At 52.4% G+C, this 9,341-nt stretch overlaps 1 protein-coding gene, 1 long non-coding RNA gene and 1 other non-coding gene across 3 annotated transcripts; 1 reads left to right on the forward strand and 2 right to left on the reverse strand.

Annotated features, from left to right (window-relative positions):
• Nucleotides 1-4,094: 4,094 nt before the first annotated feature.
• LOC120678462 lies at nt 4,095-5,157 on the forward strand. Its single transcript, XR_005676557.1, has 3 exons — nt 4,095-4,107; nt 4,599-4,657; nt 4,878-5,157. It is a non-coding gene; the product is annotated as an uncharacterized LOC120678462 (long non-coding RNA).
• Nucleotides 5,158-5,414: 257 nt separating this feature from the next.
• Nucleotides 5,415-5,487, reverse strand: TRNAE-CUC. Its single transcript has one exon. It is a non-coding gene; the product is annotated as a tRNA-Glu (tRNA).
• Nucleotides 5,488-6,664: 1,177 nt separating this feature from the next.
• Nucleotides 6,665-7,240, reverse strand: LOC120678249 (ethylene-responsive transcription factor RAP2-1-like). The gene has a single exon (XM_039959390.1). The coding sequence runs from the start codon at nt 7,238-7,240 to the stop codon at nt 6,665-6,667; it is 576 nt and encodes a 191-aa protein (XP_039815324.1).
• Nucleotides 7,241-9,341: the final 2,101 nt, after the last annotated feature.

Raw genomic sequence — 9,341 nt, forward strand, 5'->3', positions numbered from 1 at the left:
TGCCGGTACGTGTCCTGATGAACGACACAGTTTGGCACTCTGCAGCCGTTGCTTGCTGACAAGGACGTCCACTCGCAGAGGTCGATGGCGACGTCCTCGCTACCCGGTGTCGATGAGCTCATCCATGGCTGTAGCGTAGGAGCTCCGTTGATGGCGTGGCGGCGACTCTGATTGCAGTGTTGTGGCGGCTTCTATAAATGGTATGGTCTCCGCCCATGCAGCACTACAGCGCCGTGGAACTTGGACTTGGGCAAGGCCACCTCTCCAACTAGCAAGCACGTCCACTAGCTAGGCGTGGCTAGCAGCTACTTGCTTCATCATCCGTCCCTCACTCCACGTGTGCAACCTGAAAGAGAGAAAAAAAATCTCACCAGACGCGAGTGCCATGCTTGCTTTCTCCACATCAGCTGTGGCTCTGCATGGGTTCGGTGCCAAGAACTGAGGGACGGCCTCAGCGCCAATAGAACGACAGCCTAGGCAACGTGGACGCGCAACACTTGGCTCTTGGCAGCATCAGTGAGGTCCCTTGCCCGCTGGAGCGAGCAGCTTGAACTCGAATATGTGCACCACTTGGACCTCAGCGGCACATCAGAAGATCCTCGCAAGAAGGAGGACTTTCCTTCTTATCTGGGCCGCTCTATGCCGAACATCCATCATGCAAAATTTATTAATTGGAGAACAATGAAGACGAATTCGACGAACACTACGCAGCAGAGATGGGAGGAGAACCATGTCCCACTGGGCGTGCCAATTTGTTTGGGGAGAAAAATACCCAAGGGGGTTTCCTCTACACGCGGGGGAAAATAAATTGCGGGCGTGCCAGTGTATATAGAAAATACACAATAAACAAAGATACAGGAACACAAGCTTTATTCGTATTTTATAAAATACAAATACAGATTCCCGTGTACAAGTGTGCGCTCCATATCCTGCCATTGGGCAGATCTGACTTGGGCGATAGTGGTCTTCTGGCTCCCGGGGCCTCGAAAAGCTCCCGGTTAATTACCTCCGCAAGACTAGCTTGCCGGAGTACCTCCGATTAAGCTGCCGTGGTCGTCGTCTTCGGTCTTCGCTTCACATTCTCCATACATGATGATGGTTGTGGTGTAGATGTGGGCGTCGGCGTCATCCATGGCCTCGTCGGTGTCCATGAGCTGGTGTAGCGCAGCTGGAGCATCAGCAGCGCCCGCCCGTGTCGTTCGGCCTCATCGGTCTCGAACGGTGGAGTAGTCATAGTAGTCGCAGATAACCGATGCGTGGAGAAGACTTGAAGCTGGACCGAGTCGATGTCGTGGCGGCTTGGTCGTCGAGACGTGCGGCCTCTGAGTAGCTTGATGGAGTGATGGCAAAGCATCTACACATGGATGTAGCTTGCTCTGTGGCGCACGTACAGGTGCATGCGGTAGCTTATTAGCTTCTCGTACATCCATGTGCACTTATTAGCTTCTCGTACATGTGCACTTGTGAGGGCGACAACGTGTACAGTATCTTGCATGCGAGCGAACGTATAGGCGCCGAGGTGCAGATCCATCCGGCTGCTCCATACGGTTTCTTGGGTCATCGGCATGATGGCGTCCTGCGGCGGCTCTTCATCACGGCGTCGCTTCTCATCCTGCCATCTTTGCGGCGACGGCGTCATCGGGTGAATGCCGGCTTGAACGGGCGGCGTCAGTCATGCCGCCAGCCTCAGCGTCTTCATGGCGGCATAGTGGTCGGGTCGATGCCGGGCTTGAACATGAAGCGCCAGTCGTGCCGCCGTCGCACCTCGGTGTCTTCGTGGTGGCGTAGTCGTCGGTCGATGCCGGGCTTGAACATGAAGCGCCGGTCGTGCCGCCGTCGCGCCTCAGCGTCCCCACAATGGCGCAGTTGTCGTCAGTCGATGCCAGGCTTGAAGGTGAAGTGCCAGCCTCGCCATGCCGCGCCTCGGCGTCCTCACAGCAGCCCCGTCATCGTCATCATCGGCCGCTCGTAGAAGGCCATGTTGGTGCTGTCGTTCTGTGGCTCCTCGTGGGCGAGGATAACATCTGCTTCAGCGCCGTGCAACGTTCCGGCCGCTGCTCTTCCAACCCGGCTCCGTGAGCGGACATCCAGCTATCCATGCCTGCAGCCAGATGGACGTGAGGATGATGGGCATGAGGGGTGTTGTCGCTCCACTGGCGGCCGAGCCGGATGTAGTCGATGACGAGGGGTGCCGCTGCTCTGCTGGCGGCCGAGCCGAGGTGGTCGTCAACGCTGAGGGCAGTCGCTGGTCTGCCGGCGGCCGAGCCGAGATGGTCGTCGACAACGAGGGGTGCCGCTGCTCTGCCGGAGGCCGAGACGAGGTGGGGTCGTCGACGATGCATGGCGGAGAGTTGGACGATGTCGATGAAACGTCATGGCCGCATATCGTGGGCGAAGTGGAGGATCCGTGGAGGCAAGACGTCAACACACATATGCAATTTGCTTCTCTGGTGGGCACACCTACGTGCATGCTCCTGTACATGAATGCTCTTATGCGTATGTCTCTGCCGTCGGTGTGTTGGTCTGCCGTCGGTGTGTTGGCATCTTGCGACAGCCCTTCGTCATGGAGTCGTCGCAGTCTGGTCCCGGCATCTTTGCGACAGTCGGCACAGCGGCGGTGTCATCGTCCTCGTTGACGCCGGCCGCTTGGCGTGCAGCGCCGGCCTCATCACGTCGTGCCTCAATGTCGTCGTCGGTGCGGCGCCGGACTTCAGTAGCTTCGCGGCGCCGTTGTCGTCGGCGACTCTGTAGTCGGACCTCGACGCGCAGCGTGGGTCTTGCCGCCGGCTGCCTCAGTGTCTTCGTGGCGCCGTCGTTGTCGGCTAGCAGCCGGGCTAGATGGTGCGGCGGGGTGTCGTCGCGGCGCCGTCGTCGTTGTCGGTCGGCAGCCAGGCTCGATGGTGCGGCGGGGTGTCGTCGTAGCCGATGCCTCCATCCACCGTGCTGGTGCACCCCCGAAGACGAACAAGGGCGCCATGGCTTGGTCCTCCAGTTGGTCCTCCAGTTCCTCGGTTTCCACTTGATGCCAGCGTGGTGCGGCCGATGAGAAGATGAAGACGGCGGCGAGGTCGTCGCCGGCGTGGTGCAGACGATGAGAAGACGAAGAGGGCGGCGTGGTCGTCGCCGGCGTGGTGCAGACTGGGCGGCTCGCTTGACGACGATGTAGGCGAAGCTGTCGCCGGCGTGCTGCAGAGTCGTCAACGATGAGCAGGTCGATGGGGTCCTAATGGCTGGACTCCCGCTCCTCCTTCGCGAAAATAACCTCGTCTCGGGCACCGGCAGCAGCTTGACGATGATGGTTGCGGAGAGGATGAGCACATCTCTCGTGGCTTCCTCTCTCCTCCGCTCGTCAAGGCGAGCAAGACGTCGGCATCTCCGATAGATGGAGATCGCCTGGGGCCGGGGTGCACCTTCTCTTTGGCTCCTTCGCCTGGCTGCGCTCCCCCTGGAGAGGAAGAAGACCCTTGTACGTGAAGACCTCGTGGCCTTATATAGGCGAGGACTAGGGTAAGCGGCGGGAGTCCACGATCTACGGAAGAGCCGCCATCCTGTTGAACTGAACGGTACGAGCTTCACGGGAGGATAATCTTGTTCTGTTGGAGAGTGCGTCGGCAACGAGCTGAGTAGATAAATATGAACGTGTTGATCACCTGGCCGCACGTGCGCTCTCTAAGCCGTGGGGCTAATCATGCGCCGGCCCACCTCTTTGTTGACACGTACACAAGATAAGAAAGCTAGCAACAGATGGACCAGCATCTCCCATGTTTAACTCCAATGTCTGGAATTTCACCATGTGCGCAGGACGCCATGCACAATGTATGCTGTCTGGTGGGCCAAAAAACGTACTGCATCTTGATTTTGTACACGTACAGGACGCCACACACAAGCATGCATGTGCTCCTATGCAATTAGCTTGTCATGCCATGCGTGCGTGTACGTGAAGCCCATGAGATTGCTAGCTTCTTCTCTTTTCCTTGCTTCTTTTCTCTTGTTGCTTAAGAGATGTAACATAAATGATCCAGATCAATCTCCGCAGCTTATTTGATCATATTTAAAAGATTTGTATCAAAATATTGTATAAAATCTCATCAAACAGTCACTCTGGAGGTGTGCTTATTGCATTCAGTATTCGGCACTACATTGTATTTTATGGCATAACATCTACTTCGCGCCGTGTTTGGTTTGGGGTGTAAAAGTTTTCGCGAAAACTTTTTGGCCCTTTGACCACTAATTTAGAGTATTAAATAAAGTCTAATTACAAAACCACCTCCACAACCCCCCGTGTAAATCGCGAGACGAATCTAATGAGGCCTTTGACCGCATGATTAGAGGATGGTACTGTAGCATTACTGTGGCAAATGATCAACTAATTACCGCCATTAGATTCGTTTCGAAAAGTTACATCCATCCTTTAAAAGATTTTGCAAATAGACTTCATTTAGATTTTTTTCTCGGGAAACGTGCGCGTAAAAATTACTGTAGTAACCAAACACCGCCCGAATGAGCAAATTCGTTCCATTCTGGTTGTGAAGTTTCATCCTTTTTTTTTGGTCAAGAGAATAGTTAAAACTGATTGGTATGTTGATTGCAATTTGCAGGTCTACACTAAGCCGTTCAGCATGCTTCCATTGTCAGCAGTGGAGAAACCAGGCAACCTGTATGTAGGCCTTTTTGCTGCATCGTTCAGATTTCCAAAAATCCACAAAGAACAAACTCTAAAAGAGAATACCAGCGCCCACTTGAATCTTCTCTTATTAAAATTAGCTTTGAAAGACCCTGCCTAGACGCTTTACCAGTGGAATACATAATGAATACATAATGCATCTCAAATTATGCCGGCTTACTCGATCTGATACTTGCACTGAATTTTATTTCAGATTGATGCAAGGCCTGCTGGACAGGCTTGTTCCCGTGCTGGGGGAGCAGCTGCTGAGGGAGTACCATTCCTGGGTCCAGCAGCAGCCTGAAGCTTCTTCATGATGTAGAGGGAGCCGACGCACGATTCTCCGATGCCTCGAGCATTTCATGCTTGGAGGTGGATGGCATTGGGGATGGTTCGGCTGGTTCCCAGGGCTGTGGGAATCCATGTGGGGATGGTTCATAGGGGTATCGGTTGCTGATTTATACAGTGGAACTGTTGAAGGATTAGACAAAAAATATGGGTATCGGTTGCTGATTTATAAAGTACAATCGTTGAAGGATCGATTAGACAAATTCAAATATATGAAAGTTTCCGGGTCAAAGATCCTTCGATTTTCATGCATCAAGTGATCATCACTTTGTGCTTCTGTACGGTACTCTGGTTACTCTTCTGCAGTTCAGTATATAACAATGTAGAAAAAAAAGGCAACAGAAGCGCAACAAGAGAACTGAATCAAGTCGACAGCAACGAAACCAAACAGCAAAAAAAAAAATTCCGTTGCCGGGACTCGAACCCGGGTCTCTCGGGTGAGAGCCGAGTATCCTAACCAGCTAGACTACAACGGAGTTCTTGTTTGACGGGGTCTGAATTTCTTAAAATAGAAACATAAAAGTATAGAGAAGGTGCAAAACTGAAGTACAGAAGTGTTAACTTGGAAATTCCACTCTCCACCCTTGGATCAAGTAACCAACGCATAAGATCTCGGGTTCACTCTTCCACCTGCTCCATCACGCGCACATTCGCAAGAAGTCGCCGCAGCCCACTATAGAGGTGTGGTTAGTTGGCAGGAGTCGATAAATTTCACGTACACACAAAAAAGGTTCAAAACCGGATACCTCAACACATCTCTAACAATTAATTTGTAGGATCTCCTTTGGCTTCTGCCTCAAATAGTAACGGTAAGCTGGTGGTTGTTACGGCCATCTGTTTTGAACAAGTACATGGAAAGTAATAGCGCTAGGGGCAAGAAACATGGAAGATTAGAAAAACATTGTTGCAAGAGTCACAAAACAATGTAGAACATTTTTTGGAACTCTGAAAGAACTTAATTTCACTTATCATCAGTAATAGCCAGTCAATACTACATTTTGTAGTGTACTATGTTATATATGCAAAGACAAAATAGACATGTGAGGAGGTATAGATGGGACAAATAGTTTACATATTTTGTCTATTCTTTGGAACAAAACAACAAGAGAAAAGGAGGGTATGCAAGAGAGCACACGACAGCAGAGAGGATAAAAACGAAAGGTAGTTATGAAATTGAAGACCTTAATCAAAATAAAATAAAATAAAAGCAACGTCACAAAATCCTCCGTCCAACCCTCCTATAATTCCAAAAATGAACAAAGATCAATGAGTCCATCATATCATATATGTAGTAGCCATTCTTAGATTTCAAATCAAATTTCACATCTACGGTCGGTTTTCGCGCCTTTTCTTTTTTCTTTTTCTTTCATTTCATACTTTCATATCCTCCCCTACAAAATCATCTTCAAATGGCAAAGAACACTTGCTGCAATTGATGCATAAAACAGTTCCCAATGTTTTCAGAACTTGCTTGTTACATCTTACATACCAACACTCACTACAAACTTGTAGTGACATGATTTACTGCATACAACATAGTTTATTCAGAAGTGACCAGACGATCTAGATCTTATTGAGACCCACATAGACGACGCAGCCATGGGGGTATGGCCCGGCAGTTCGCACAGGCACAGCTTTCCAGGAGAGGTCAGGTCAGTACTCGTCGGGCACGAGGCCCATCAAACCGGCGATCACGTCGGGGTCGAAGGAGAATTGGTCCTCGTCAACAGCACTTGCCACGACGAGGTTGCTGTTGTCAGCCATGGTGGTCGGGGTAGCGCCGGCAGAAGGACCAGCCTCCGTCGCCGCCACCGCCGCCAGAGCTGCGGCCGCGTCGCACACCGGCGGGAGGAGGGCGTCGACGGTGCGGGCGTGAAGCTCGGCGATCGCCTTCACGCTGGCGACGCTGAGATGGCCGCACAGGATCTCGGGGACGTCGGGGCGCGGCGCGACGGGGAAGTTGAACCTGCGCGTCTTGGGCAGGTCCTCGCCGTAGAAGCAGAAGACGGCGGCGTCGTAGGCGAGCGCCGCCAGCCGGTCGCTCCCGAACGTGCCGATCCATAGCTTCTCGCGGGTCGCGGGCACGCGGATCTCCGCCGCCCACCGGCCCGACTTCCGGGGCCGCACGCCGGTCCACTCCGACTGCTTCTGCCTCCCGAACGCCACACCAGGCTGCCCACCGCCGCCGCTCCAGGGCGCCCCGCTCCCGTTCGTCGCCAGCGCCGCCATGGCAATGGCACCGCGCACCCTGCAAGCTGCAAGCCTACAAGGACCAAGAAACACGCAAGAGCGAGGTAGAAGAAGAGCCCCGAGCGGTGCGAGAGGCGAGTGAGAACGGGGCGGAGGATTTATAGGCGGCCATGAGTGGACACGCGGCGGAACTTGCTCACTGACGAGTGTGGTGAGGGAGCCGAGTGTCAATGTGTCATGCATCCCGCTGAGAGGTTAGCTTTGCAAAGATTTTTCTCTTGTTTCATCTGATTTTTTATTTTGACGCCTTTTCCACCGAATAAAAACGGCAGCTGCTGCTGATGCAATTCTATCTCTAAGATATAAAGAGTAGCGCCTGAATTGATGCATACGCGTGTAGGTGGATATGGAGATGCGGCTTGTTGGATTTTGTAAGCTCGATTATTTTTTTAAAAAAAAAATCTAAGCACGGCCTGCGAAGATAAAAGTGAAGTTTAAAACAAATAAAGTGAGTATCAGTATATCCTCACTATTTTTCAAGACCAAATAGATAGATATATATACTCTAGAGCCTGCAGTCCTGGTCAACTTGACATGAGGAAATCAGATATGCCCGTTTCCGTATTTCAGGGCTAAAAGGCCCTGCCTGTTATTCTAAAGTTTTTATGTTCTAGCAACAGTGAAGGTAATCTCCCGTGCTGCTTCGCTTGGTTTACATCTTTAGTTGTTTTATCTCGATCTTTAGTTCTTTAGTAGAGAAATAACATGCATAATAAATCAATCTAGTCTTGTGATGCAACAAAAAAAACTGAAAGATGATATTATTCATAATTTAAATTTGGATATTTTATTACTTGAGAGTGTTCATGCATGTTTTGACATTTCCAATACCAGGACCACCTACATATCAGCAAATAGTTGTCATGACAATATTTCACGGCGTAGTGCAGCACAAAAACCACAAGTTGAATCTTATTAGTTAAGATGGTAGCACGCGATGCCACTGCAATTTTAATAGAGCCGCACATTATTAGATGATATGCCACTTAATTTTAACGTATATGGCTCTCATATCATTAGAATTGATCTTGTCGTTTCCTGAAAAAAGGACCCGGGCCCGGATGCCAACTAGTAAATGCCGTGTGTTTCCTCGTCCCAGATGATGATGCAAGAGACAACACAGTAACGCACGATTTATCCTGGTTCCGGCCGCGGGGCCATACGTCCAGCAAAGGGGGTGTGCGAGGGCACTGTATTATCTTGCACCCGGTGGGCTTGTAGTAGGGGGTACAAGCAAGGCGAGAGAAGGAGGAAGGCTCCCAGGTCTCTGCTAGAAGAGGGGTTGAACGTGGCGAGTAGGGATGTCGGAGCGTAAGCGATGATGGATCTTGTCTGGGAGCGTCCCAGCGTCTTGGCGTAGCGTCCCGTGTAAAGGAAGCCCGCCTCCTCCTTTTATAGTCACAAGAAGGGGCGGCGCACATGAGTGGGGGGCGTGGAAGTCATTGTTTTCCCCCGAATCGCGGGGTACAGTGGTCGGATACTGTAGGAAGTACACTGTGAGAAGGCGGCGGGCGTCGCAGTCGTCCTGGATATCGTCCTCGGTCTTGCGAAGATGGCGCCGGTCGCCCTGCCAGCCCCTGCAGGCGGCGTGGTCGTCGCTGGTATATGGTCTTCTATATACGGCGCGGTGGCGTTCAGTGGGCCCTGCGGACTAGGGTCCTGCATGTACCAGTGGTAGTGGTAGCGCGCGATGGCCCCGGACCCCCCGGTCGGAGTGCGGGCGTGCACACTAGGAGGTCCGGGGGACACGTGGAGGTCCCGGACTCCTCAAAGGGGGGAGGTCCGGGACTCCGTCCGTGTGTGCTGAGCGCCCCTCTCGGAAGGACACGTGACATCGTCGGACCCCTTCCCCAGTGGGAGGCGGATCCGGACGGTCAGTGTAAGCAGAAAAGTAACGGGAACAGTGCCGAGCCTGTCTTGTCCCGCGTCGCAGGCCCCACAGTGCTGCTACAGCATCCGGGATTGCGGAGCGGTGACCGGAGTCAGCGGATGGACCCCGGTCACATCCACTGTGGGAATGGCGGTCCGACGCCGCCTGTCCTGGGTGCCGTGGCTGAGTGGCTGACCTTTAATGCCTTCG

This window comes from Panicum virgatum, chromosome 6N (genome assembly GCF_016808335.1).
Source record: "Panicum virgatum strain AP13 chromosome 6N, P.virgatum_v5, whole genome shotgun sequence".
Lineage (NCBI taxonomy): Eukaryota > Viridiplantae > Streptophyta > Magnoliopsida > Poales > Poaceae > Panicum > Panicum virgatum.

Excerpts from the sequence above, each read along its gene's own strand:
- LOC120678249 (XM_039959390.1), bottom strand. The coding sequence starts at position 7,240 with ATGGCGGCGCTGGCGACGAACGGGAGCGGGGCGCCCTGGAGCGGCGGC.